Consider the following 27,846-nt stretch of genomic DNA (forward strand, 5'->3'; position numbering starts at 1 on the left):
CACCATGGCGAGCGTCGATGTTGCTGCACTCGGTGCCGTTCCCGCCAATGGAGGGGCAACCGCGGCTTCCCACCCCTACACCTGCAACACCTGCTCTGTTGCGTACCGAAACATCGATCTGCAGAGAGGCCACATGAAGAGCGACTGGCAGTATGTGTTCCCTGATTTTTCTCCTCTTCAACACCTGTTGTCGATGTTTTTGTCCCCGATTTTCCCCATCGTGTTTCCGCGCTGTTCCGCTCAGACCAACTGACATCATCTTCCCAGCCGATACAACCTCAAGCGCAGAGTCGCCTCGCTTCCTCCCATCGCTTCTGAGGTCTTCAACGAGAAGGTTCTCCAGGCCCGCGCCGTCCAGACGGCCGAGGCAGAGAAGGCCTTGTTTGAGCGCAGCTGCGATGCTTGCCAAAAGTCCTACTCGAGCGAGAATGCGTACCAGAACCATCTTACGAGCCAGAAGCATAAGGTCCGTGTCGCCGCCATTGCTAGACGCAAGGGTGGCGTCGCCGACGATGCCAGCTCTGTCATGAGCTCTACCTTCTCTCTCGGCGAGCCCATCGCTGTCGACAAGGAGAACGAGTTGGATTCCGAGGCCGAGGAGGAGTTCACCCAGGTCGTCGAGGGTCTCAAGAAGGCCAACATTCACGAGTCCCACGACGATCGTCCCTCGCCCGTCAAGCGCCCCTCGAACCCCCACTTGTCTGCTCAGGGCCAGCGTGCTGGTGATGATGCCTCCATCAACCGCGACTCCGACTCTACCACTCCCGTCCCGTCCAAGCCGGAGATCGCATGGAGCACAAAGTCCTGCCTTTTCTGCAACTACGAGTCGCCCACTGTCCCCCTCAACGCCAACCACATGGAGCGATTCCACGACATGTTCATTCCTGAGAAGCAGTACCTTGTCGACCTCGAGGGTCTGCTGCAGCACCTGCAAGAACGCGTTCACGAGGGCCACCAGTGCCTGTACTGCTTCAAGACCAAGAAGACGGCCTTCGCCGTGCAGACCCACATGCGCGACAAGGGTCACTGCAAGATCCCTTACGACACCGAGGAGGTCCAGCTGGACATTGGTGACTTCTACGATTTCCGCAGCACTTACTCCGATGGCGAGGAGTCGGACGAGGAAGAGGAGGCTGAGCAGAATGGCGGAGCCAAGCTGGGTCTGAAGCGCCCAACCAAGCTGGTTGGTGAAGACGGCGAGGAGGTTGATGGCGCAGAGGACGGTTGGGAGACGGACAGTTCGGCTTCTTCTCTCGACTCGGATGAGTTGACGGCCTTCACTGCGGATGGCCGTTATGAGCAGTATGAGCGCCTCGACAAGCACCCTCACCACGCTCGTGAAGACCCTCGCACCCGTCACCAGGCAGACGGCTGGCACTCTCATGCCCACAAGCACACTCGAGCCGTCTTCTACGACGACTACGAGCTCCACCTTCCGTCTGGCAAGGCAGTTGGCCACCGCTCTCACAATCGATACTTCAGACAGAACTTGCACAACTACCCCTCTGCCGAGGAGCGTGAGGAGCGGTTGGCTATCGAGGCAGGCTCTGGCGATGAGATGGATGTGGATGGAAGAGAGGTTGCCACCACCGGCGACCGGAAGACTCGCAACCAGCGTGCCGTTACTCGCAGAGACGCTGCGGGTATGGCTGGTGCGACTGACAAGCAGAAGCGTGCTGTCAGACAGGAGGAGGTCAGAGGCCGCAGCAATGCCACCCGTCACCAGAAGCGTTACGACTACGGAGTCAGCGTGAAACTCAACAACCAGAAGAACTTTTACTACCGCTACCAGGCCGGTGGTTGATCAATTCGCCACTGGATGCGGAGGGCGTTGGACGGGTTGGCTTTTACTTTTTTGCGGAATTACATCGAACCATGAGAGGAATTGGTATGCATGATGAGGCTTTGATGAACCATGCATAGGGAAGATAGACAAAATAGAGGCTGTTGAAGCCAATATTTCTTCTTCTCTTTCGAGCGTTGTGAAACTGTCTCGTCTTCAACATGAGCGAGTGTACGTTCTTGCAATGTGATCATGTCTTTGAGCCGATGGAGTTTTGCGTAGATATGCATTTAACGGGAGAGATTAGCCGGCTAGGCACATATTCTCCAGCAAACTCGGACCAAGTTGAAATGATCCATATCTCTTTTCATCATGCTCTCCATCAACTTTTGCCTCATCATTGGTGGCAATGCACTTTATTGTTTCATAATATTGTTTACTGGTCTCATTGATCGGCCCCCGAAATGCTCAAAAATGCGTGCCGTTGTCGAGCTATTGTCCAAAGGCAATGCCCTCCGACGCAACGATGGCTGAGCACCACCCCGACTAGGACTTACAACCCGCGACCCCAACCAGACGCGGACGGGTGGTATGACGGGCGGAGACATCCGAGCCGCCACGAAGAGCCCGGCTTCGAAAAACCTAAGCCTAGAGACGAGTACAGCGGGCGTGATGGGAGGATCTCGTCGTCATCGCGGATGGGCGCGTCTTACAGGAGACCCGATCGATTCAATCCTAGGGATTATAGGGATGCTCCTCGAGACGACCGTGGGCGAGATGGAAGGTTCTCATCACCATCGCGGACGGACCCGCCTCGCAGAAGCAGGCCCTTGAGGCCGAAGATCCAGGCTCCGAAGAGGAAGGGAGGCGGCTTTGTCTTGATGGTGAGTTGCCACTCCAAGCCTAAAACAACGGCTCCTTTGAAATCCTATACTGACTATCCATCAGCCGAAACTGTCGCAAGAGGAGCTGGACAAGATCAACACACCAAAGGACGTGTGGGAGGCCAGGTCCCTCTACTACGTGCCTCCCAAGAGGTCAAAAGAACACCAGCAGCCCGTCGCCGTCCCCAAACCCCCAAACCCGCATCGCCACAGCGAAACCGCAACACCGGCATCGCCTCCGCAAGCGCCATCAAAGCAGCGATCCAGGGCATATCGACAGACCCCAAGCCCAGCCCGCCGCCCCCGCTCCCCGAACTCGAGGGCGACGGTGGCGCCATCGTCGCCTCCCACGTCCGGGACCTCCCGCACGCCCAGGCCGCCAGGTTCTTCCTCTCGCCGCCCGCGACGTTCCTCTACTCGGCCTTCCGCCTCAAGCACCACCCGATCAACACGACGACGCCCGAGATCTGCGTCGTCGGCGCCAGCAACTGCGGCAAGTCGTCCTTCATCAACGCCCTCGCCAACGCCGCCTCGCTCGCAAAGGTCAGCGACCGCGCCGGCAAGACGGTGTCGATGAACGCGTACGGCGTGGGGCCCCTCACCGGCCTCCCGTTCCGCAAGCCCGTCGCCGCGGAGGGCGGCGGCGCGACCAAGGAGGAGCGGCCCGAGCACGGCATCGTGCTAGTCGACACGCCCGGCTACGGCTACGCCTCGCACGAGGAGTGGGGCCAGGAGATTGTCGAGTACATCAACAAGCGCACCATGCTCCGCGGCATCATCCTGCTCCTGTCGTCCGAGAAGAAGGTGTCGGAAAAGGACGCGCAGATCGTCAAGCTCCTCGCCGACGCGGGGCGGCCCGTGATGCTGGTCTTCACCAAGATGGACAAGGCGCTGCTGCGCCGGGCCCGGGAGGAGGGCGGCATCGCCGAGAGGCTGCGCGAGGCGGAGCGGTGCTTCGCGCGGACAGGGTGGGACGGGTGGGTGAAGAAGGTGTACATCACCGCGGCGAGGATGGAGCGCGACAAGAGCTGGAAGGTCGACGGGACGGGGAGCGCGGCGGGCATGGCGGGTGTGAGGATGGGGGTCCTGGAGCTGGCCGGGATCAGGGAGTTTGTCGCGCCCGAGCGAGCGAGGGTCTCGTCGCCAAAGACGGGAACCGGGACGGCGGAGGAGGAGAAGAGGTTGGAGCCGGGCAAGGCCTTGGAGAGCGATCCGGCGGCGTGGTCGGGCGACGTGGTTTCGTTTGAGGAGCTCGAGAAGAAGTTTGGGGATTGGAGCTCGTGAGTCGGCGGTGGCGGTGTAGGATAGTGTTTCGATCTGGTAACGAGACGAGAGATACCCTCTAGAAGAAATTGCAACTCATTATATGGCGCATACTTGAACAAGAGGAACGGCCGTTCATTTGGTGATATGAATGGAGGACCCTGTTATGCAAACATGCGCGCGAGGGTAGAAGGCCTTCGGTGAAAAATTATTGACTCCAAGGGCTATTTACGCTTTGGACAGGTTCCATCATATGGGTATTCTAGCAAAGACAAATTGCGAGCAGTCGTCGTCCGACTATAACGTTAACCCTCAAGAACTCCTTCATCCGTCCCTCCCAATGTGCAATCGCCAAATGAGTGTGAAATATAATACAACGCGGTCCGTTAGTCGTAATTACTCCTTATCCCCTGCTGTGGCTTTCGAGACTGCCGATTGCGCCGTTCCCGGTCTACTCAGCTGCCGGCGGATCTTCTTCGCGTTCTTGGATTCGAAGAGACTCTTCACCCTCCGCAGACGCGCCCAGCGCTCCTTATCCTTTGCATCCCGAGACTTCTCGTCTTCGTCACCTCCCGGCTCTGTTGCAGCACTCGGCGAGTCATAGCCGCCTGGTGTCAAGGGCGGCGCGACACCTCTGCGTACCGGCGTCGACGGTACCGAGGCGCCTCTGCTGTGCCACCTGTTCTTCGGGCGATCATCAAGTGCTCCGCGCAGGTAAGCGTCATTCTTGAGCACCTGCACCAGGCACTTCCACGCCGCCATGTCCGACTCGGAGCCGGGCTTGGCGCTACCCAGGCGTTGCGTAATCGGGTTCTTCCACGGACAGAAGAAGCGGTGCTCTCTGACGGGATCGAGGTGATCCATTGGCGCGGGGACAAGGATCTCGCCGTCGGCGCTGACCTCCTTGCTCTTGAACATCCACAGTCCTAGCCTTCGCAAACAAGTGTGACAGGATGCAGAGTTCGGTACCGCTCCAATGCGAGGGTTTGTGAGGCCTTGCCATCCCGTCAAGGCCAAGGCCAAGGCGACTCTGTTGGGTTGCTTCGGGTCTGGGGAGTCCTTGGCTGGTGGCGGGTTTGTAAAGAAGTCGTCAGGTAGTTGGGTAAGGACGCTGTCAATGTTGAGACCCTCGGGGAGCCTCAGGTTGAACTCATAGGGGAGGAACGGCTTCCTCCCGCACAGCTCATCGTACCGCTGCCGCAATGCCTCCATACTAATTTTGGCATTGGTGAGGGACAGCCGAAGTAGTGAATCTTTGTAAGTTAGTGCAAGTCCTCATTCTGGAGATCTCACAAGACATACCATCGCATCCCTGCTTCCTCCACAAGCACTCTTCCAGATGTGCTGTGACAATCAGGTCCGAGTACTTGTCGACTAACGCTTCCTCTGCTTCACCAATCAGTTTTGAGTAGCGACTAGGAGTGGCAGTCATGAACCTACCAACATCCGACGCGACGAGGACCGGCACCTCCTTGCCATCGACCTCGCGTTTGTTCAGCTTCACAACAAGCTCCTTGTTGCACAGAGTGCACCGTACACGATCCTTCCCCTGACATACCCACCCTCTCTTGGCCCATTCAATCTCGTTCACCGCATCGGGCTTGGGTGTCCAGTCAGTGATCTCCTGAAACGAAGCCAACCTCTTCAAAAGCTCGCTCCGGTCGCTCGGCGCGAACTTCGGTGCGAGCTTGACCTCTGTCACTTTGGACGAGTTGGGCGTCCACTTCTTCAGTACAACGTTCGTAATGGTCGTCCCCGGTCCTGTTGCACGGATAGAAGGGGAACTTTTCATTGTAGCGGCATTCTTCTCCGTCAGTGCCTGCAAGCGCCGGCGCTTCAGCAATATGTCCTCGTCGATTGACATGCTCGTTTTATTGTTTGTGGTCGTAGTCGAGGAGTTCGTGTCGGTGGGCTGAAGAGATGTCGTCGATGGACGAGGAGACTCAGCGGGCAGACTGGAGGAGTCGTTGGACTTTGTCGACGCGGAGGATCTGCCCAAACCCTGGATAAGGGTGTTGAACTTTCGTTTGGTAGCGTTCATTGTGATTTCGTGGTTCGATGTAACGGGAGCGGCGGGTGTACAATGGCGTCTATCCTGAACTGGGGAACGAGGGCGGCGGGGAAAAGGTCGTCGGCTCGTATGGGCGATGGGACTGGAGTAAGTAAAGGCTTTCTCTCAGTCGTCTATGATCATTTGCGCCGTGCTGCACTATGAAACGGATCCCCCAGGAATAGGATGGTGCTTGGTGGCTTGTCGCAGCCCAGGCGCCCAGCTTTGCGAAAGTCAACAAACGGCAGCTGCTGATCGGGCAATGAGCTTCCACCCCTGTCGCGTGGGTGGCGGCGCTAAGGCGGAAGACGTAGCAACGGGCTGCGCTAGAAGGTTTAGATGCATATATCAGTCTACTGGGGCGCTTCCCGATAAGATAGCAACTCGCAAAGGAATCCGAGGGAAAAAAGAAATGAGAAAAAAAGTTGCGAGCAGGGATCACGACGCTAAAATTTTGGAGACGCCGACTGGCCGACACTGCGATCCCACAGAAATTTTCCCAGGTGAAGGCCGAAGACGACTCCATTCTCACCGAGGACTTTCCTACGCGCCTGGCTTTTTCCCACTCTTCCTTCCTCTTCTTGCCATTGCGATTGACAGAAACATTTCCCACTTCTCGCCCCTACACACATGTCAGCTTCGGCACCTCCGTCCTGGCTATTCTCCAACAACTTCACCAAGACCAACGACACCACCCCTACCACCACAACACCGCAACAAGACAAGATGGTCAAGAAGGAGAAGTCCGAGAAGAAGGCCAAGGCCGTCGCCGCTCCTACCCAGCAGGCTCCTCCTGACCAATTGATGGACCTCGTCGACTCCTTCCTCTCCGAGAACTCGTTCACCTCCGCCCACGAGGCCTTCCAGAAGCAGCGCGCCAAGAGCGGCTGGAAGCCCTCCAAGAAGCAGACCACCCGTCCCGACCTTGTCACCGTCTTCCAGAGCTGGCAAACTACTGTCGATGGCAAGCCCGTTGCCGCCGGGGTTGATGTCAAGAACGTCAAGGTTGTGAGCAGCGACAGCTCCAGCAGCGATAGCGACAGCTCCTCGAGTGACAGCGACAGCAGCAGCGACGATGAGGACGTGGACATGGCCGATGCCGCCGCCGACAGCGACAGCTCAAGCAGCTCCAGCTCCAGCTCTGACTCGGACTCTGACTCAAGCAGCGACAGCGAGAGCGAGGACGAGAAGCCTGCGCCCAAGAACGCTCTGAAGCGCAAGGCGCCTGAGTCGGACAGCAGCAGCAGTGACAGCAGCAGCGACTCTTCCAGCTCGGACGACTCCAGCTCCGAAGACGAGGCTCCCAAGGCCAAGAAGCAGAAGGTCAAGAAGGACGACAGCAGCGACTCTTCTGACTCTTCAGACTCCAGCTCCGACAGCAGCTCCAGCAGCGAGAGCGACTCTGACTCCTCCGACTCAGACTCCGACTCTGACTCTTCCGACAGCGATTCCGACTCGGACGGCTCCGAGGCCGCAAAGGTGCCCCTTCCCGAATCCGACTCTAACTCCTCATCCTCCGATTCCTCTTCCGACTCGGACTCGGACGAAGACACCAAGAAGTCTGCCAAGAAGTCTGCTAAGAAGGCCGCCAAGACTGCCGACTCGGCCTCCAACTCTTCCGCGACCCTCGAGAAGACCTCGCCCGAAACCTCTACCGCTGCTGACCCTCCTCTGCCCCCGACCCCATGCTCAACCGCCCCAACAACCGCGGCGGCAAGGGCGCCAACGGCAAGGAGAAGAAGGTGCCTAACAAGCCCTTCTCTCGCATCCCTGACGAGGTCTACGTCGACCCCAAGTTCGCCAGCAACGAGTACGTCCCCAACGACTACTCGCAGCGCGCACACGAGGACCTCATTGTCACCAAGGGCAAGGCCTTCACCAAGGAGAAGAACAAGAAGAAGCGCGGCAGCTACCGCGGCGGCCTGATCGACATCTCGGAGAAGAAGGGCATCAAGTTTGAGTATTAGGTCCTGCGACTAGCTCAGACCTTGACTTGTCTTGCTTTTTGACCTTGGAGTTTGGAATCCCTAAAAAGAGACATTTTGCGTTCAGGTTCGGTGAAGAGAAGCAGAGGGGTTTGGTTCACTGCTGCATTTTCGTTGTTTTCTACCCAGAGCATTGCACTTTTTTTTGGAGGGAGAAGAAGAGACGAAAGAGCTTGGTAGAGGGTATAATCACTAGAACCGGTATTAGCTCGCACGCGATACTGTGTACATAGAATCCAAAAGTTGAACATCTTCCACTTTCAGCCCATTTCCCTCAGCATCATTACGTTGTCGCCAGTGGCCTTACCTCTGGTGACGTCGAATCGAGAAGTGCTCCCCAGTCCTGCAGTCCTGTTCACTCTGAACAGCGGTCCTGGCATGTGACCCCAACGGCCCAAGGGGCAACTCTCGAGTATATTGGCATCACGTGCAGTTGTGGCCATGCACAACAGGAACCACGTTGGCCGGACCGGTGACGGACGCACCCTTCAGATCGGATATCAGGCTGGACCGGTGACACGAACGCTGTGGCGCAGTAACAGGCCCCAAGGAGGGTAGCAACGGCAAGGGCCCAGAGCCTGATGAGGTGATTGCCCTCCACTACTCCCAGTTTTGGAAGTGTAAGAGCACGACGCCTGACCCGGCTCTACGACCCGAGGGAGTCCCACGTCCTCGCAGGGCTCCGAAGTTCTGTTCCTCGTCTCGTTGTCTGGTGTGTGTGTTTCGTGGGACGGAGTCGAGGAGCGGGCGAGAAATAGGATGAACGGGTGGGGATCGCGGTAAGAAGAGACGGGAATGGAGAACGAGATGGAGAAATCTCGTAGAGGCGGGAGGCCAGGCTCTCACGGGGGAAGGTCAGTGTCAGGGTCAGCGCACCAGCAAAAGGTGGGTTCTGGTTCGGGGTCCCAGGCGGGTAAAGGGCACGCCCCCGGTCGTGAGGTGGTACTGTACCTAAGGTAGGCAGGTCGGGGCGGGCGGGTGCTCCACCGCGGCGGTCTTAAGCTTAAAAAAACCTAAAGTTGGATGGGTTAGGGGTCACTACCTATGGGCAAGGGACCGTGCCGTGGAATGGACGAAAGACACAGGCCCGGATCCGTATATCCAACGAGCCTGGCATACTGGTTTCGCATTGGCAGTCGGTTGCAAACACGTACGTGGCGAAGCCCTGGGACAATACACTGTGCTTTGTACTTCCGGGGGTTGTTTGAACTGACGAGTCTCATTGATGTAAGTACATGGAACAACACGGGTAACCGGCTACGACCTCACGGCCTGAGACAGCCTGGCCAAGGTACCCCGATACATAGGCCCATTACCAATGTACCTTTCTTTCAACCGTCTGCACATTATCGAGAGCTCTCAAGGGTGTCAGCGGTAGCCTCGTGCGATATATATGGAAAAGCGCCTGGTCCGGCGAATACCTCGTCATTTGCTGGATGAACGGCCAGCACCACCTTAATGCCCAATGGCAACCCATTCCCCCCAAGTCAAATCATTTTGTGGATTCTCTCTGATTGCAAAGGGGAAACGAACTTCTTTTACTTTGATCATCAATCCATAAACGTATGCCTCGTGCCTCTGTCGCCCCAAAACGTGGTATCTGTCACGAACTAGGTCGTGTGAAAGCGGTATCTAAAAGGGCAGGCGCCTCATCATCTCTACTACGTCTTAGACTCGTCCTCCAACGCCTGTATGTTACCATGTCTGGCAATGACCCAATCCAGAAATTTCTCCCAACGCTTCTCCCAGTCCGTCCGCACGATGGCCAACTCCTCTTTGGACATGCAAGAGTGTTCCAGGCTCCATTCAATAAGCTGTCGCCAGCCGTGCAAAGTCATATCCGTCTTGCCAACCATTGCCTGATAGAAATCATGAGAAAGACTTGATCTGCAGTCTCTGGTTAGCGAACCTGTCTCCGCAACCCAGGCCATATACCTTACCTGAATATGGTTCCGTTATCGGAGTTCAGAGTGCAGTGTACGTTGTTCGCGAGAAGGTTGTACATGGCGTGGCCGGTTATTCTCGGCGTAAGACCGAGTTCCTCGTTGGAGATGGGGCACACTTCGAGGCAGATGCCCTTTTTCTTCATGTGCTCCATGATGTACGGGTGCCTAGCCAGCGCAAAGCCGTGGCCGATGCGTTTCGAGTTGAGCAGAAGCGCATCCACGAGGTTACCATCCGTATCGTTGCCGATCTGCGTCGTCTCGCCACAGTGGAAAAGGAACGGAATGTCGACGCCAGACTCGTCGCACTTTTTTCTGAATGCAAGGAACTCGGGGATAAAGTCCCGCAGAGGTCGCCCCTTGGACTCTTCGCCAACCAGATCAAACCCTGGCTCGTTAGTTACACGTCTCATGCAGTTCCTGGATCCTAATACTTACCAGCGATCCACTTGGGCCACTTCTTCTTAAACCTAAAGCATTCGTCGAGCGCGAAAGCTACAGACTCATTCGAGAAGGACCGAGGTGTGCAGTAAATGACCTTCAAGCCGCCAAACGAGTTATTGGTCCTTTGTTGGAACTGGTCGAACTCCTCAATGATTATGTTCATAATGCCCACGTTATCGATTTGTCGTGTACCGTCATCAGTCCAGAGCTGATTCGTCTCCATGAAATTTGGCCGGATCTCAGCGTACTGGATATTGTCACGGACAAAATCCTCAAGAATCCCCTGAGTGTACTTTCGGTAGGCGCTTTCGTAGTTGAAAAGGCCCTTCATCATGCGTGTTTTGCCATTAAACTTCTCCCAGGCGCCCTGGACTGTCTGGAGCACGTTATGGGCCTCGTCCTCATGGAAGACGAGTTTATTTGTGAGCCACTTCTCTGGGTCTATGTTGTGCTTCTTTGGGAATTCGTTGAGGAACTCGGAGTATTTCATCGTCTGTCGTTTCACGTAATCCGGCGAGAAAATGTCGCCCGGGTTCTCCTTTTCAGGTGGCAAAATGGAAAACTGAATCTCACAGACGTGAAGAGCGTTCCGTGCCTCCTCGTCTGTCCTACCGTCATCACTCGGAGGCAAGGGCTTATCGCTGGTGATGAACATGCGGTCCATGTTCTTGGCTATGCCCAGGAGCACATGAGGCTGCAGACAAGCATTGAAATGGATGTGAAGATGTGCCCCTTTGGGCATCTTTATCGCGATATCAAGTAGCCTCGTTTCGTTGATGAGATCGACGTTTGATAGAAAGTGGTCTGTAGGGAAGCGCGGGTGGTTCTGACCACCCCACCCTTGCCTTGGCTCAGCCGCGTCATACACCAAGCGCTGGTCCTCAGCCTTGACGATTTGAATGATGGCGTTGGCTCTGGTCTCTTTGGATGAGGCCAGCGCCGTGAGACGGAAGTCAAACGCCAGAGTCTTTTCGCGGTTCATTATCTCGATCCGTTGGCGGAAGTATTCATCAGGTTCTTCGATCTTTTTGGCCGCGGCCGACCTCGTCCGGGCTTGGTCGAGAACGGTAACCTGCCGGCGGTGGCGCTTGAGGCCGTTGCGCAGCAGCCCGTCGCCGGTGCCGTCAATGATTTTGTCGTGGGCATCAATCATTTCTTGAGCCATTTCCATGTCGGCCTGGTGGCGGTGATGAATGTCGGCTGACGGTGAAGCAGAGCGGCTGTGATGAGGCTTCCGTAGCCTTCTTGAGGAGTGTCGCGTGAGATTGTTGTCGTCCCTTCTTCCCTGACCATCCTTTTCGCCAGGTGCATCGTCCTTTTCAAGGTTCGAGCACAAGCTCCCCATGAGATTGGAAATTGAACCCGAACAAAGCACGGTGGGATTCTGAAGTTTTGGGGTGCTCGGTCTTGAAGGGAGGTACCAAAGCAGCGCCTGGCGCAGTGAATGGCGCTTTGTCGCAATGAATGAGCTTGATCGCTTGGATTGCGAATGAATGAGCGGTCGCAGGGAGAAGTATCAATTATTTGAATGCGCAAGGCCCATGACAAGCTCTATCATAGTGAGCAAGGGATTCCTACTAGGTATAGTAGTCCATAGAAATGTAAAAAATTCAAAACCCTCCCTCCGGATAGTGAGATGCGTTGTTAGAAGAGTAGTAGGTGGAGAGAGGTACGAGTGACTCCAGGTACAACAAAGCCCCGAGGCCTCAACGTAGGTAACGTGGTTCAGGCCCGGCGAGCTCCTTTTGCTTTGGCTTGGCCCCCCAGTCAATCGCGCAGCCAGCCTTAGGGTCGGGGTGGTTAGATGCAACCGCTCACCTTGGGAGGGAGGGGGGGGAGAATGACTGGGCAGCTCGGCTTGGACACGATGGTACAACTGCGTTTAGGTTCGGTTCCTGCCTGCGTCTAGAAGCAAATAGCAGGGCTGGGTTCGATAGATGAGCACGAAATGGGGCGGGTTGGGGAGGCAGGAGCTGCCTGGCTTCCCCTCCACCTAATCGGGATTAGCTTACCATATACATAGCCACAGCAATGCACAGTTCCTTCATGTCGACAGTACCTACTGACTGGGCCAATAAGAGGACCCACAGGGCAGACCACAGGCTTTCTCGTCCTCTGCTCTTGCTCAGCGCTTCCGTGCTTCTGGTTCTGGGGAACGCAGTTCCTCACTTCACATGGCTCAACTGAGGAACCGCGATGAAGGAATCGTCACTGCTCCACCAGTGTCATCTGCTTTTCTTTGCGGCACTTGAGTGCAACAGTGGGAAGCACCATGTGGCTATTCCCAGTCCACCACAATCACCTGGGGACCTGCCCACGCGACCCCTTCCCCAATGTCTCGTGGCTTATCTTGTCAGGACCAACAAGCGCTCAACTACTATTACATTCACGAATAATTGTCCGGGCGGTTGCAATTCATCCATCTCGACATGGATCCCTCTTTGCCGTATGAATCATTCGGTTCCTTGCTTTTGTCCAGCCCCGCCAGCAAACGCTGTCCGCCAGTGCCGACAGCGCTTCACCAAACTCTTTCTCACCTATCGTCAAACCCGCCGCCACTGACTCTCATCCATGAAAGGCATGGTACTCCAAAGTTTCAAAGCCACACAATACCCAGTTTACCAGCTCAACAACCAAACTTGCCAGGGGTTCTTTTCTACGAAAGCCACACCGTTGAAAATCTGCAAACGCCCCTACACAAGGTTCTTTTCCGTGCACGAACCCCTCCCGCCGTTCCAGAGAACCGGGACTTTTCTGCATGTTCCCCAAGTGCGGGACCCCTGTTGGGACGTAGAAACTGATTGTTTCCCTTTTAAGCGGCTCAACTCTAATCCAAGGCAGCAAGGCTGTATGTATGGCGTTTTCTTGTCGACTAAGAGTGGATGTTTGTTGACCCCATAGGTATGGAGCATGGCCATCTTTGGCGGCCTGACAGCGCCTGCTTTACCCGCCTCATGGAAGTAGCTTGTGAATCAACAAGCGCCTGCTCTCGACCGCTTCGGACGACATGGATCAAGTATCACGGACTCGAGGCTGGCGCAGCCGCTTCCTTTCGTCGCGTATTTCACCTTAGAGCAAGTGGAGAATTGTGTGTCATCTGGTCACCAAGTCCATCTTCTAAGCAGCTGCATTTGGCTTCAGAAATGGCTCAGCACCACCTCATCCTTTACATCAACTGCCACAACGTGGCTCAGATCAGCATCTGATAATCTGATATAGAGTTCCAAATGTATGAGCTGTCTGGGCCAACTGACATTCACAACATGATCAGCGGCAAATAGGGATGTCGAGTGTCCAAATCCATGGGGGGCGGTGCAACACCCTCTCAAGAACGGCCTCCAAACCCCGACTAGACTAAGGTCTGAACAGAGGCAGATTGCTTGCACACGAGAGTAGGTCTTCGCGCATAACCAAAAGAACCTCGTGGAGATGGGCGCTTTTGAAATTTCCTGCCGCATGACCGGCTGCGATCAACACGATATTTGCCTATAGACGTCCCAAAGTTGCAGTCTGTGCCGCAGCATTGTGGAAAAAGTCCAGGCTGTATCTTCCGTTCACGCCTCGCAATGGGTTTGTCTGGTGAAGCTCGACAGACAAAGAACCGCATAGGAAAGGTCATCGACTACGAGTGTGGTTGTTGATCGGCACTTTGCTTGGCCACCACCAGAACCTCCTGGTGCTTTCGTGCGTACACTGAAAGACCTTCTGGCTACGAAGAAAGTCCGCAGTGGGACGCCGGGCTAAATCAATTTGTTATTGTCATCTTGAGAAAATTGTCCCCAAGAAGTCGTCTGCTACGCTGCGGTACGGACTCTATTCATTATCTGATCTAGTCCGGAATTTCCGGGTGGAGTTAAGCAGACCAAGGTGGATAACATCGCTTTACTACTGCCGGTTGACCAGGAAGTTCGGGAATGCCGCCCTCACGGACGCCGACCTTGCTTGACGGACCCATCCCCAAGTGGACTTCAACTAAGAATCATCGAGATACATACGTACGCCAACCCACTCTCATCCCCGTCATAGTGTTTGGTTCCATTCGAGCTCCCTGTCGTTGCTTCTATTTGCTCCTTACGCATTTGCTATCTCCGGCTCATCTTCGCCCTGGTTCACGTCACGCATGCAAGGTACCCGTGACCCTTGCTGCTCAGCTCTTTGCATGGGATGAACAGCGGGCCGACGGAGTCGTGATGGAGACAACCTGGACCGAAGAAGAAGGCGCTTTCACGTTTCTATGTTTTCAGAACAAGCAATACCTGCGATCAGGGTTGCACCGGGTAAAAATCTCGCGATGGGGCCCGGTAGGGGGCAAACAGCTCGGACACCGAGCGAGTATCTTATTGCCCGGCCGCAACACTGAATGAAGTGCTCTGATGTGACTGCTATAAGTTGTGTGTCTCCCCTGAGGTGCTTAACGTTTTGATTTGGTTCCCTACATTGTCTGCGTCTCCCGCTGAACCTCTTGTTGATTCCCGTTCAAATCGAAATCCGATCCCACCAAATCACCATGAGATTCTCAACTCTTGCGGCCGGCCTGCCGCTCGCGGCAGCCGCTCCCCAGGGCCACTCCTTCAAGCAGGTCAACGCCACCGGCAAGACCCTCATCCTCGATCAAGCGCCGGATGCACCGCAGCCCTATGTCCTTCGCAAGGGTTCCGGTCGAGCCGTCGCCGTCGGCGAGCAGGTTTACCGCTTCTCCGTCACAGGCAACTCTTCGGCCGGCGCCTTCACCCTTATGCAGACCAACGCCCCGGACTCGTCCGAGCTCGGCGTGCTTCCACACATCCACAAGGCGCACTACGAGAACTTCTATTGCACAAAGGGCCAGATTCAGCTCTGGGCCAAGACCAACGACACCGAGGAGCAGGCCCGTGTACTCACCCCGGGCGACTATGGCGCCGTGCCCCAGAACACGGTCCACACGTTCCAGATCACCGACCCGGACACCCAGCTCACGGGCGTCATCTCTCCGGGAGGCTTCGAGGAGCTGTTTATCGCCATCGCCAACTCCGAGTTCAACTCGTCGACGGGCGCCGAGTTCGTCCCCGCCGCCGCCGACGGGTCGTCCGGCTCCGATCCGGAGCTGATCTCTGCCCTGGAGGCGTTCGATGTCTACGCGCAGCTCGACTTCACCCCCCGTAGGGACCTCGTCAATGGCAGCGCCGGGGGCGATGACACTTGGCACACTGCCGCCAACGCCCTCGCGCCCGACGCCGTTACGCCCAACTTCGTCGCTAAGAACCGCGGGCCAAAGTACCTCAACACCGACGGGGGTGTCTACCACCTCATCGCCCCCTTGGCCACGGGAAATCAGACGGCAAGCAACTTCACCATGGGCACTGTCACCCTGAGCCCCCTAGTGTCGAACCAAACGGCCACCGAGGCGAAGCTGTCCCAGCCCCTGGCTTTCCAGCTTGAGGAGGGTGCGTTGGACATCGCTGTCGACGGATACGACACCGTGACGCTGATCCAGGGCGACGTCGTCTTCATCCCCGCTGCCACTCCCTTCAGGTACCACGCCTCGGCCACATTCACAAAGTTCCTTTACGTGAGCGGAGGGGGTGACGGCTTCGATTACCAGCTCCTTCAGCGGGCTGCGTCTTGGGAGTACGCGACGTACCCCGTCAGCGCCGGCTTCACCGTGCAGTAAGTCTGCCACGGGAGTAATGGAGGGTTAACGCCTTTCGGTTGTACATAGTTCCTCTGTACATTGGTTCTTTTTCTACTTTATTCCTTCTCCTGCTCGCGATACCCCCGGGAGGAGCAGCCCACAAGCCGCATGAGGCCGACGGTGTACGTCCCAGAGGTACCATATGCACTTTCTAGATAGACTTATTTCGACAATCCACATGAGGCCGTCCAAGTGGCGGTGACCCTATGTACCAAACTCTAGCTTCATGCTGCCGGTGATCGTATAACCAGTGACACTGCCCCTTGGCAACTGGGGCTACGGCATTTTATCCCTGACGACGGGGCACGGGAACTGATGAAGCCCGACAAAATGACAATGGTGCATGTGCATCCTATTCAGAAGTACCAAACAAGATCTATGCTACTTGTTGGACGAGGCGCGGGGAGAGCCTGGGGCATCTCGTGTTCCAAGTTTCTGGGCGTCGATATAGTCCAATTCATGGACCAGACTCCCGGTCACACCCATCAAATCGGCAGTGCCTCGACATGTGAAGTCAATAGTCGGGCCGATCACAGCTAGAAGATATTAATTCTGTGACTAGGCTCCAGATTCGAGCATCTCAATCGATCAGGGCTTTGAGCGAGGCAGACAGGCGATGGGGTTCGCGTGATGAAGCGGAGGTTTTGGATCCCAAACGTGACATGATGTTCCCTTACACTATTTGACAAAAGTCCCAACGCCGGTAGTATGACTAGTTGGCCGCTAAAGTAAGTTCTACTAGAAAGAGTGGTCCTGATCTGGGGAGGGTCTGCAAAAGGGGGCTCGGGCGAGGCACAGCCACTGCCCCATGGAGTTGTTGAGTCGACTAGGTTTGTTTCCACTTCAATTCCAGGCAGAATTTGGAGCTAATAGGACAACCTCAATAGAGACAGTCATGAGTTGTTTGGAATTTCGTCAATTTTTTCGTACGGTGTTTAAGATCGCATTGGTTGGAGATGGTGTCGACGTCGTATAGACGGGGAGCTGGAAAGGCCGCAATGTGTTTCGCCTTGACTTGCTGCCTTGCTACAAAAAGTACCATCGCAGGTTTTTGTCCAATTCTCTAGTTGATCTTGAAAGGTGGTTCGAGGCCGCTCGTGGCCATCAGCATGTTAAGGTTGGGTCTACACTGTCTCGCCTAGCTTGAATGTTCATGACGTTCAGTTGATGAATCAAAAGACGTAAACATGATCAAAACAGCACAAGCTTCGGAGAATTCGCAATCAGCATTATCTTGCTTCTATACCGCTTCTCTCTTCAGGTTTTCTTGGACTAGTGGTAATCGTGCACTCAGCTTGATCAACTTCAAGCCCGCCGCCTAGTGCACTGGCACTGGCCTAAGGGTATCAATAAGAACCAGAAGAACCAGAAGCAATATCTTCAAACAAATTAATAAGACTCTTTACTGTGTTGTGTTATTTTCGGGTGCCTCTGTAAGCGCAGTGCACTTGAAACTTGTTCCCAGTCAACTCTTCATTAGACCTTTGTGAAGGAATGAGTTCAATCCATATAGTTCTCCGCTTCTTTTTCCAAGATGTAGTCGGGACGGCGACACCAAGGACGCATAAGTAAAGTACTCAAACCATTGGTCGAACTTTTATGAAATCTAGAAGCACTACCTGTAACTTTGCTTGACCATTATTGCTGAAGCACAGTAATTACTTATGTTAAGATGGCGTATACTGATGTTCCTGAACTTTTCAATACCCACACTTACTTAGTCAATCATGTGAGTAACAGACAGAAGAAGAAGAAAAAAAGGCAGAGGTCAAACAAAGAGGACCCCCGAGCCTTGTCAGCTTCCCCGCTAAGTGGTTGCAAGTCGGCAAAGAAGCCTTGAACTGATAGATGGTGACAAGGCTGCCACAATTGCCTTGGTTGCGCTTTCCAAAGCAGTTTTAGGTTATCACAGGCCAGACTTCTCAGATAGCTACTGTATGTGAATTCGATGTTTCTTGTTTTCATTTGGTCTGTCACAGACAGTCCTGTTACTTTCCCAGGCTTTCCCAGGAAAATCAGCACAAAAGCAAAAAAAACATACAACACCAGGTATTCGCTGATCGTCACCGACTCAACTACTAATCCGGCCCTCACTGGCTTATCTAAGGGAGAGCGGACGGGATCCCGAGTTTTCCAGTGGGTATGGTCGTATGTGACAGAAACTCATTCCTGGGACACTTATATTGGTATGGTTGGTGACGACCTGAGAAGCATGCACACCTTATCCCAGGAAGACATCATGTCCTGACACGTCAAACTTGGGGATTCGTCGGGAGGTAGTCTTTGGTTTAAAGAACTAGGTCTCATTCTTCAGGCTTCTGTGGAAGACTGTTTCTCTGCGAACCACTTTGTGGAATTGAGATATGATGCAGGACCGGCCGTTGAAGCAGCTTTCTATATCCCCAAACTGTATTTTGGTTGTGCCGTGATGCGCACTGTGAAATGCAGCATAGTCGAACAACAAGGTAGGAAATGCAAAGTCACGGCTTGCTTTTTCCTGCCATTACAATAGCACCGAGCTAAAACGGAGGGTCTTATCCCGTCGAGAATAGCACAGCAAACAGATACCTTCCACGATACCTTCAAGGTGACTTGGACAAGCACTCCAAAGAGACAGCCATAGCTATACGCTCGCCATCAGTCCCTCATCTGTCTCACGTTGAGGTTGATCCGCTTGTTCTGCATCCAACCTTTCCACTCCTCGTACTTTCCATCCTCCGCCGGCCAGTCAGCCAGATAGTCCGGACATGTCCCCTTCATGACTTTGGGCACTCCGTGCCACGCAAACCGGGAGTCCTTGGTCATGTAGATGGCGTCACCGGAGCGCAGCCTGAGGAGAAGGTACTCCTTACCCGTGGCCTTTGCTTCGTCGGATATCTTCTCAGGCTCGTTTGGTGCGATCATAAAGAGACCATCGCAGCCGAAACTCAGACTGACGAGGCCCTTGTCGGTCTCCTCACTAACGTCGCGGTGCATCATCATCGTATCGCCGGGTGTATAGAAGTTAACGATGGCAGCTTGAGCAAGGGTTTCCGGGAAAACTGCCTCCAGAAATTGGGCAATATCTGAGGGGAACTGAGGAGGGCGCTCTTCTGGATATATGCGGTTCGTCCAGTCGTACTGGCCGCCCAGGGTGACCCAGTGTAGGCGTCGTTCCATAACCTGCTTGATGGATAGGGGCTTGTGAACTGAAGGGTCCTTAGGGGTGAAGATGGGTGTTTGATCAGGCGGATATGAGAAGAACGACTCGGAAGATCCATCGGAAGCTTTTGGATAAGGTAGATCATAGTGTAGATGAAGGTTTGTTTGATGTGTTGGGATGCTTAGGTCTCGGTTGATCATTAGTGAGAGGAGAGTCTTCTGAACTTCGGGAGGCACCAGGTTCGGTACGATGAGAAGTCCTAAACACCATTAGCGAATCTCCTTGGAGTTTTTTTCAAGTACGAGTTACATACCTGGAAGAAGCGGGTGGTAAAGAATAGGAACCTCTTGAAGTGCCGTTGTGTCGACTGCGGCCGAACTTATGTGAGAGAAAGCAGTTGTGAGCTGGTCAACCGAAATCTTCCCAGCCACTGAGAACTTTCCAGCTTGTTCTGGTGATCGAGGATCATCGATGGAGTCCCCATTTACAAGTTCCTTTTGGTCTGCCCTTGAGTATCCCTTCCATTGTGCCCGCATTGTCTCTGAGGGCTGCTCATGAGCATCGAGCTCGGCTATTCCAGCTGCCATTGTGAGGCACTAAAGCGAGAGTTACAGGAAGGCGTGCGAGCGCGCAGAAATTTTGTGGAATAATCTATTGAAAAAAAAAACCAGTTCATATAAACTTTTCAATCAATGCCGTAGTCTCGTGGCACTCTGAGCTCTCATATCGTATGTTCTAACCCTTGGTGAATCTGCGGGACAAAATCGGGAGTGAGTCCGTGACCCCACCATCAGTGACCTTATCGATAGGGACGGATAGGAGATAAGCTTGATTATCGATAAGCTTGAGTGCGGGCAGCCTGTCAGGGGAGTCCACGCCACAAGTTGGGACGCGCCCCTGCCTACAGCGGTCTTGGTTGGGTGAGATCAGATCGCGCCTTGTTTTTCTTCATTGCTAGTAAACAACGACAACCAAGTGCAATTTTAGCACCACAAAACATCGCCCAATCCGCCGACCGACAACGCCCTTCCCGCCAGGGCCTTTTGCGACCGACGACAACAATACTAACCCCTTCTCCTCCCTCTTCCCATGGAGACTTCCTTCTTGTAGCGGCCGACTTCTGATATTCTCTTCTGCCCACCCCCTGCGTGCATCACGTTGCCCCCGGACGACGACAATCGATTCCCTCCCTTTGAGCGGCTTACCTTTCTTCCCGGAGAGACCCTCAGCACCTGTGCCCCTCCAGACCCTGAGGTGACTACACAACACAGCGACCTTAACTCACCCCACCAACAAAGGCCGCTTCGAACCTCACGACGGACTGCCTTCGACGCTCCTTCGACCAGCAGACGAGCTGATTCGATTTAATTCTTGCAACCCCCTTCCACGAATTGACCCTCGCTTTGTCAACCCCCTTGCACTGCAATCATGGAGAACTACCAGAAGCTCGAGAAGATCGGTGAAGGTACGCACCCCAGACAATGCACCCCGGGCACCGAATTGGGCACAACATGACGCAAGACCTCTCACACAGACATGTGCTAACTTTGCCTCCCTTTTACAGGCACTTACGGTGTCGTTTACAAGGCCCGGGACCTTCTCAATGGCGGTCGCATCGTGGCGCTGAAGAAGATCCGCCTCGAGGCCGAGGATGAGGGCGTCCCCTCCACCGCCATCCGCGAGATCTCTCTTCTCAAGGAGATGCGCGACCCCACCATCGTGCGCCTCCTCAACATCGTCCACGCCGACGGCCACAAGCTTTACCTCGTCTTCGAGTTCCTCGACCTCGATCTCAAGAAGTACATGGAGTCCCTCCCCGTCGCCGACGGTGGCCGCGGCAAGGCTCTGCCCGAGGGCAGCTCCGAGTCCCTGGGCCGTCTCGGCCTCGGCCAGACCGTCATCCAGAAGTTCATGTGGCAGCTTTGCGACGGTGTCCGCTACTGCCACTCCCACCGCGTCCTCCACCGCGACCTCAAGCCCCAGAACTTGTTGATCGATAGAGACGGCAACCTGAAGCTGGCTGATTTCGGTCTCGCACGCGCCTTCGGTGTCCCCCTGCGCACTTACACCCACGAGGTCGTCACCCTGTGGTACCGCGCCCCGGAGATTCTGCTCGGTGGACGCCAGTACTCGACCGGCGTCGACATGTGGTCCGTTGGCTGCATCTTTGCCGAGATGTGCACCCGCAAGCCCCTCTTCCCTGGCGATTCTGAGATTGACGAGATCTTCAAGATCTTCCGGTGAGTACTCCTGCTGTCATCAAGTGTCTTGTATCTCCTTGCACAGCTCGCTAACCCTTTTCTCGTAGCACCCTCGGCACGCCGACCGAGGATGTCTGGCCTGGTGTCACCTCGTACCCCGACTTCAAGAGCTCTTTCCCCAAGTGGATCCGAGACGAGTCTCAACCCCTGTGCACGAACCTCGACGCGGAGGGCCTCGAGCTCCTCGAGATGATGCTGGTGTACGACCCGGCCAGTCGCATCTCGGCCAAGGGCGCCTGCAACCACCCGTACTTCGAGAGCTACCCTGACCAGCACTCTGGCCAGACGACAAGAAGCAGCCGCACCAACGGATACTATGGCAACTAGGAGTTTCCCATGATCTCGCACGCGGCCCCCATGCAGCACCAGCGCTTCGACTACTTCTGAGATGCCACCTCGGGAACCTGCAGCAGGTATTTCAGCGGCAGGGGGTGGTGCTTTCGGGGGGCCGAGACCTGGGACAACACAGCATACTCTTTATGGACTCGGTATCCTATCTGCTTTCCAGGATACTGAGAGGGGATGTCTTGTCTTTTTCTTGGTCATTGGGTGGTCACCATTACGAAACAGACTTTTCTACGTTTCTATCGCCAGGGGACAAACGGCACTGGGGGGTTTGGTGAGAGGCGACGGGAAGCGTTTGCAAGTAGCTTGGCACTCACAACACAATACCCCCCCGAGATGTGACGATGTCGAGTCACTCCAACTGGTTGTCAGACCGTCAGACGTTGCTACAGCACGGTAAGGTGTCTCTTGTCATTTTGCGTTTGGCCCACCGGGGCCCATTGCAGATCGTGGGACGCGTGTCTCGCACTCGTCAGTGGTTTCCTCTCTATTCAGACACCAGGAGGCAGCGAGTCCAATAATCAACACATCACCAAGGAACCCCCCGTCCCACGCAAAGGAGAACATGGCTTCTCTCATTTCTTTTTGTCGTAAACCTTAATGTACGGAGTAAAGATGATGCATACGGTCGGTTTCGGTAGGGCAGGTTAATGGAACAAAAAGACACGTTTGGCATTCTGCCTTTTACCCGCGAGATCATCACCGGCTGCCACCCGCTCCCCTTGCCCAGATGTGATGCCTGGCCAAATGATTCTAGACCAGCCCAATTGCCTAGTGCTCACCCTCGCCCCTGTGCTTTCTGCAGGTCCGACGATTGATGGGAACGGTGCACCCTTCCTGCATAAGCCTAGATCCTAGCCCGCAAAAGGGGCGGGATGGTCAGATCATCGCGAGCTAGCGGGATGAGATCTGTGCCGAGGAGATATCTTCACCGGGGAGACGGTTTGTCACCTCTTCTCCCCGGGAATAAGCAGCTGCCAAGTCAGCAGTTGGGCGATCATCCAAAACTCTGTAATTGGAAGGGACAAAGGTTAGGAACCGTGACCAGGTTATCGCGGCATCCTGAGGCCTTGGCTGGACCTTGCAGTCTAGCAGAGGGCTTCTGCCATGGGCTGGCGGCCCACGTCTCTCGTAATCTTGGTCGCTAGAGCATAATGTCTTTTTGCCTATGAACACAGTCCCCGAAAGACCCGTAACACAGTCACCGCGGGCCAAAACAAATCTCCATCGTTCGGTGCGGCGAACTTGATCCGGCCTAACCCCCCGTCATCAGCTCGCATCAGCGCCAACAACGACATGTAGCCCTCCTCGGCAGTTGGGGAAAACCAGTTCCCCCATATCGTCCAGAACATTCTTCCGGGACTTCTAGCAGCATCTCGAGCAGAGCAAGGGGGAAAACACGTGGAAAATCGTATCATTCCCCCCTTAACATAAGGCACAGGGCTTTCTTCCACCGCGCACGCTTTCAACGTCCGACGGCCGGGACGAGACGGACATGCCTCGCATGCGGTCCTCGTCCGGCACTTCGTCGGAGCAGTTTCCATATGCGTAGGGACCCTTTCGAGAATCTACGAGGTACAAGGCACGTGGTCCGGGTTCCAACGCACATCTCGGGTGACCAGAGAGAGGAAGGGGTGGCTTCAAATCAGTCCCCCGGCGTCTAGTGCCGTCCAAGTCCACTGCCTGTCCCACATCAGCTCACTTTTTCACGCTGATGCGGTGCCTCGCCTGTCCGGCAGTTGTCGGGGTGGTATCCCCATCCGTCGATAGCATCATGATCGTCCAACGGCAATGTCGGATGAATGGGTAGGAAACGGGCATAGCGCGAGGGGGGGGTGATGGGCGTTCGAACCACCCAGCGTGTGCTTTGTTTTGTCACTGTACCAGCAGCTACGTCGAAGAAATGCTCGCTCGTCCGCGGGTGACCGCTCAAAAGACAGGACGCGCGGAGGACATGCCCACCGGGTTTGGAAGCCGCCCAGTTCATCGCAAACGGTGTTTCCTGTCCCGCACAAGGAGGCGGCGTATCACTGACACATCACATCGTTCCTGTTCCTGCGTCTTTTTCTGGGGGTTAAGGAACTTTCGCATAGTCGATGGCGGTTGAACGGTTTAGGCTTCTTAAGTCCGTAGCGTCGCTAGCACGACGAAACGGTTTCCCTTCTCGGCGGCAATGACAAAAAACAAAAGAGGGAAGGAGGGGGAAGCCGCCCCTTTCCCACTGAAACAGGAGAAGCACACCAAGCAAACACTGAAAGAAAGACAAACGTCAGGATGGCGATCCATCATCTCGCGAAGCCTCGGGCCGGGCGTGTGTCTCTGAATGCCCCTACCGCCAGCCGTCCTTTTCGGCTGGGGATGTCAGACGCATGCCGTCTCCACACGCCCCTCCCCGCCGCCGCCGCCGAGAACCCCGGACGCATCGTCCCGGCAGACGGGACGAACTGAATCCGAACAGGCAAAAAAGGACCTTCATGGGATGTCGATCTAGACGGGCCTCTCGGAACAAGATGTGAATCGACACGACAAGGAAGGAGGCCTGATTAGTGGGCCCATGACTCCAGAAATCGGACGTGTGTCACCCCCGAAAGAAAGCCGCTTGACGCAAACCATCGACAAGCGGCAGATCAAGATCTAAGGGACAAAACTCAAAATCAAAAGGGGCCAGAGACATAACAGCACGAACGGACCAATGGGAAGCGACGAGGAACGTCGATGCAGCAACCCTGGCCTGGCCAGCCTTCGCCCAAGTTCACCTAGCCTGACGACGCCCAGCTCCTCCCATGTCACCGTCCACCGCGCAGAGGACTTAGCGAGCTTTGGGGGGGAAGCGGGACAAGGACGTGACGGAGAGGAGGTAGCGGATAGGCTGAGCGGGTGCCAAAAAAATTCAGATTAAATTCCGTGTCCGTGTTTACTATTCAATCCCGGTCACCACTTCACACTACGACCGTTTTCGGCGTTCTGCGGTCGAGGGGTGCCCCTTTTCGGGGCAAGGAGAACAAGAGAAGCCCTCTTAGCCCCTCGCCAGAAGGAGTTGAAACGTAAGCAAACAACAACAAGCTTCCTCCGCCAGGGACCTTTTGCATTGAGCGGCACGGGATTGGGACGAATTGTGGCCAACGAAACTGGGCCGCGCAAGAGAGCTTGTTTTTCGTACACGGTTCGGGTTGGTATCGTACACCACAGGCCAAGGGGCACTCTCATTGTATGCGCACACTGGGAGGGGATGTGTGCCACATTGCCGTCAGACGTCATGGGCGACTAGCATCGACATCGAGACCAGATCGCCAACGTCCCAAGCGTTATCGCGATCCCAGTCTCACGGGCTCAACCTTCTTGCTCCTCCTCTCAGCCCAAAGCACCTTCCTTACCTTAACCCAATACCTGGATCCTGTAATGGGCTTGTCCAGTGGTAAGACAAGACCGCCGACTGGTTCTTACGTGCGAAACCAAGGAATCCCAAGAAACAGGTTCAAACGGGGGGGGGAAGAAAGCAGGGCGGAGGACCCAGGAAGCTGGAAACAGTTCCAAAGTCTCAGTCTGTAAACACCCCTACAAAACTTGAGACTTGCGAGGATGATTTCATGAAAGCTTCAATAGAGTTTCGACTTCTGTCGACCATGCCTGAATCAGTCAACATGAGAGACACCTCCTTCCCCAATGAGGCTCTCGTGGAGAGCTCACGTCACCCTAGAAAGGCGACGACGGGCGCCAGTGTCCTTGTGTGCCTGGCTGCTCTTCATGCCCGGGCAGACAGAACTTGGGTTCAAAAGGGAAATGGATAGGCATGGATAGTGACTACGGCGCAAAACAGAAGCGGTGTGGCACGCAGTTGGCATCACCACCACGCTACGGGCTCTCGGGGTCTTGTGCACCAAGATCGCGTGAAGATCGCGTGATTAGGACATCTCCGTAGGCGCAGCTTCAGACGCTCCTCGTCCTGGGCTTTCTTCGTCACGACGGGTGGCTTCGTTGGTCGATAGATTCGGGGGTGTGTATCAGTGATTGCATGTGTGCCTGAGTAGTGACGGTGCGAACAGTAGAACGAGCTAGAAGGCGGCGAAGAAGGTTTCTGCGCGTCACCGGCGATGCCGCAAACGGGAGGCTTTCGACTGGAGACTTGGAACAAAAGAGACTGTAGCGAAGCGAGACGTCGCGAGGCTTGAGGCTATCCAAATCTCCCACATGGAGGGTGTGTGATGGAAAGAGCGAAAGCGAGCACGAGATGGGACCCATCCGGAAGACGTGGTACCTGTCTCGGGGACCTGAAGCTTGTGGTACGGCCAAGGTCGACACTACGCCTTAGAGGGAAGAACGACTGACAGAAAGCGGCGGGATGCGCATCTCTAGCTTTCTATAGACGGGGAGGATCGAATATCTTGTGGAGGCTGTGCCCGTTAGGCTTTCGATTGTTAGTGAAGCAGGAGGCTGCCATGTGCGCTGGCTGAAAGTGTCTCGCCGGATGCGGATCGAGGTTGGTGGGTGGATGATGGGATGCAGAGGAACCTCTTTTGTTGGATTTGGGGTTCGTCTTGTGGGTGGGGGCCAGGCGATGATGTGTACTACACCTGCTAAAGGAAATCCTCTCGAGGAGGCCTAAGGGGCCCATGTCTCGGTCTTGGCAGGTAAGCTTGAACGCCGTCGCCCAAGCTGTCGGGTCCTTGGGTTGGATGACGAAGGGGGATGCGGAGAGGCGTAGAAGGGCACAGTTGAGTTCCCAAAACGTAACGCAGCAACTCGGATCAGTCGTGCTGTTTCCGGGCATCAGTTGCTCTTTGCTAGCGGTCAAACATGTAGGAGATGTCTGAGGTCGGTTAGGTGACTGCGGCTGGAGAGCCAATGATGGCCCATGTGGATGCATGATACTCGCAGCGGCTGCGCAGATTGCCGTGGCTATTTCTATTAGTAGTGGCCCGTGCGGCGTTTAACTGAAGCGTACTGCCTGGGTGGACCAACAGGTCATGAAATGACCGACGAGCGCTTGTGGGGGAGGCGACAGGCCGCCGAAGACATGGGACGGAGGCGCTGTTCGGATGACAGATGCGCGGGCGCTAGTCATGGTGGTGCAGCTCTGATTGAACAAGAAATGAGGCTTAGACGAAAAGACGCGCTTCCTGAAACGCGGCGCTTGGGGGCCGACCCGCCGTGGAAGGGCGGATGGTTCGTCGCTTTTTCTCGACAAGACGATGTTTAGCCACTTGCAAGGTTGAGGAGGGGGTTTTGCTGATGGCGTTGGAGAATAAGGATTCGAGCTCAAGCGAGGAATAAGCCGCCTGCATGTTGGGGCGCCGGACACCAATCCCTAACCTCTGGAGGTTGATTGCGGAAGGCTATTTTGGCTGTTCTTTGGACTCGAGGGCGTCTACGCAGCGAGACGCAGTTGCTCAGGTGCCAAACAGCATCGGGGTTGGAGGGAGTGTGAACGGCAGGTCTCACATTTTCGAGATAGGGTATATGCTCTTTGTTGTCTTTTCTGGCGTTCCTTGGGCGGACCGGCGTTGAGCTTGACTCAGTTCCCAGACAGGAACAGTGTCTCGGCGACGTGCCGACGAGGCGTCACGGAAGACACCGCCAGTGTGCTTTTGGAGTCGACGACACTGTTACGTATTGCTTGGCAGGAAACAGCGAAGTTTATCCGCTTCGATACTGCGGCCGAGACGTCAAAGAACCAAGGTGGCCGGACAGCCGCCACGCCCCGGCAAGCGAGCGCCGCGGGCGGTTGATCAATGGCTTACTCGCCGCCGCCTTGCAACACTGGGGTTTTCAGGGCGATAAGATTCGTACGAAAGAGAGACTTGGCGGGCTTGCTGCTGGGGTTTCTTCTCCGGGTTCTTGGGACGTGGTTTCTCGGGTCGTGACGTTGGCGTCACTGCACCGCCGTGGCGTTGCTGAGATCGGGGTGTTTTTTCTTTTGCTGCGGGGGCAGCTCGTATTTCGACGGCTCGTGGGGTTGAGATGGCCTCGCAGCCAAGGATACGACGCGAATGACTAAACAAGAGGCTGGGTTTAGGTCCGGGAAGTGGCGGATCGGGTGGAAGGGGAAAACAAGGCCACGACGCAGGTCCCGAAGTG

General features: G+C 55.3%; 9 protein-coding genes and 1 non-coding gene across 10 annotated transcripts; 6 read left to right on the top strand and 4 right to left on the bottom strand.

The window, feature by feature from the left end:
• Positions 1-4: 4 nt before the first annotated feature.
• On the top strand, positions 5-1,804 carry ColSpa_06658 (cytoplasmic 60S subunit biogenesis factor REI1; the record flags this gene model as incomplete). The annotated part of the gene is made up of 2 exons (XM_049272870.1): positions 5-150; positions 268-1,804. 2 exons carry the CDS (start codon positions 5-7, stop codon positions 1,802-1,804), a joined length of 1,683 nt encoding a protein of 560 aa, XP_049128827.1.
• A 443-nt stretch (positions 1,805-2,247) lies between these two features.
• Positions 2,248-3,951, top strand: ColSpa_06659 (putative GTP-binding protein, mitochondrial; the record flags this gene model as incomplete). The annotated part of the gene is made up of 3 exons (XM_049272871.1): positions 2,248-2,667; positions 2,732-2,806; positions 2,881-3,951. The coding sequence occupies 3 exons, from the start codon at positions 2,248-2,250 to the stop codon at positions 3,949-3,951; spliced, it is 1,566 nt and encodes a 521-aa protein (XP_049128828.1).
• Positions 3,952-4,326: 375 nt separating this feature from the next.
• Positions 4,327-5,971, bottom strand: ColSpa_06660 (NIPA-like protein; the record flags this gene model as incomplete). The annotated part of the gene is made up of 2 exons (XM_049272872.1): positions 4,327-5,183; positions 5,233-5,971. 2 exons carry the CDS (start codon positions 5,969-5,971, stop codon positions 4,327-4,329), a joined length of 1,596 nt encoding a protein of 531 aa, XP_049128829.1.
• A 639-nt stretch (positions 5,972-6,610) lies between these two features.
• Positions 6,611-7,644, top strand: ColSpa_06661 (uncharacterized protein; the record flags this gene model as incomplete). The annotated part of the gene is made up of 2 exons (XM_049272873.1): positions 6,611-7,226; positions 7,565-7,644. 2 exons carry the CDS (start codon positions 6,611-6,613, stop codon positions 7,642-7,644), a joined length of 696 nt encoding a protein of 231 aa, XP_049128830.1.
• Positions 7,645-7,665: 21 nt separating this feature from the next.
• Positions 7,666-7,947, top strand: ColSpa_06662 (lisH domain-containing protein; the record flags this gene model as incomplete). The annotated part of the gene is made up of 1 exon (XM_049272874.1): positions 7,666-7,947. One exon carries the CDS (start codon positions 7,666-7,668, stop codon positions 7,945-7,947), a length of 282 nt encoding a protein of 93 aa, XP_049128831.1.
• A 1,679-nt stretch (positions 7,948-9,626) lies between these two features.
• Positions 9,627-11,523, bottom strand: ColSpa_06663 (adenosine deaminase 2; the record flags this gene model as incomplete). Its single annotated transcript, XM_049272875.1, has 3 exons — positions 9,627-9,852; positions 9,906-10,296; positions 10,347-11,523. 3 exons carry the CDS (start codon positions 11,521-11,523, stop codon positions 9,627-9,629), a joined length of 1,794 nt encoding a protein of 597 aa, XP_049128832.1.
• A 3,336-nt stretch (positions 11,524-14,859) lies between these two features.
• Positions 14,860-16,002, top strand: ColSpa_06664 (questin oxidase; the record flags this gene model as incomplete). Its single annotated transcript, XM_049272876.1, has 1 exon — positions 14,860-16,002. The coding sequence occupies one exon, from the start codon at positions 14,860-14,862 to the stop codon at positions 16,000-16,002; it is 1,143 nt and encodes a 380-aa protein (XP_049128833.1).
• A 2,057-nt stretch (positions 16,003-18,059) lies between these two features.
• Positions 18,060-18,175, bottom strand: ColSpa_rRNA_024. The gene has a single exon (XR_007414255.1). It is a non-coding gene; the product is annotated as a 5S ribosomal RNA (ribosomal RNA).
• A 485-nt stretch (positions 18,176-18,660) lies between these two features.
• Positions 18,661-19,752, bottom strand: ColSpa_06665 (alpha-ketoglutarate-dependent dioxygenase abh1; the record flags this gene model as incomplete). Its single annotated transcript, XM_049272877.1, has 2 exons — positions 18,661-19,424; positions 19,479-19,752. 2 exons carry the CDS (start codon positions 19,750-19,752, stop codon positions 18,661-18,663), a joined length of 1,038 nt encoding a protein of 345 aa, XP_049128834.1.
• Positions 19,753-20,593: 841 nt separating this feature from the next.
• Positions 20,594-21,753, top strand: ColSpa_06666 (cyclin-dependent kinase 1; the record flags this gene model as incomplete). Its single annotated transcript, XM_049272878.1, has 3 exons — positions 20,594-20,630; positions 20,730-21,405; positions 21,474-21,753. 3 exons carry the CDS (start codon positions 20,594-20,596, stop codon positions 21,751-21,753), a joined length of 993 nt encoding a protein of 330 aa, XP_049128835.1.
• Positions 21,754-27,846: the final 6,093 nt, after the last annotated feature.

The sequence above is a fragment of the Colletotrichum spaethianum genome (assembly GCF_022836535.1).
Source record: "Colletotrichum spaethianum MAFF 239500 DNA, contig16, whole genome shotgun sequence".
In the NCBI taxonomy this organism is placed as follows: Eukaryota; Fungi; Ascomycota; class Sordariomycetes; order Glomerellales; family Glomerellaceae; genus Colletotrichum; species Colletotrichum spaethianum.